This window comes from Eurypyga helias, unplaced genomic scaffold (genome assembly GCF_000690775.1).
Source record: "Eurypyga helias isolate BGI_N326 unplaced genomic scaffold, ASM69077v1 C14863096, whole genome shotgun sequence".
NCBI lineage: Eukaryota > Metazoa > Chordata > Aves > Eurypygiformes > Eurypygidae > Eurypyga > Eurypyga helias.
Window position 1 is genome coordinate 1 of NW_010275696.1, and position 208 is coordinate 208.

A 208-nucleotide genomic window follows, 5' to 3' on the forward strand; every position below is an offset into this window, starting at 1 on the left:
TGGCGGCCGTGCTGGAGTACCTGACGGCCGAGATCCTGGAGCTGGCGGGCAACGCGGCCCGCGACAACAAGAAGACGCGCATCATCCCCCGCCACCTGCAGCTGGCCATCCGCAACGACGAGGAGCTCAACAAGCTGCTGGGCAAGGTGACCATCGCGCAGGGCGGGGTGCTGCCCAACATCCAGGCCGTGCTCCTGCCCAAGAAGAC

The 208-nt window shown here is 67.3% G+C and overlaps 1 protein-coding gene across 1 annotated transcript; it reads left to right on the forward strand.

The window, feature by feature from the left end:
• Positions 1-3: 3 nt before the first annotated feature.
• LOC104503023 (histone H2A.J-like) lies at positions 4-203 on the forward strand (the record flags this gene model as incomplete). Its single annotated transcript, XM_010159961.1, has 1 exon — positions 4-203. A coding segment is annotated over one exon (200 nt), but the record flags the coding sequence as incomplete, so codon positions are not given.
• Between the last annotated feature and the right edge of the window lie 5 nt (positions 204-208).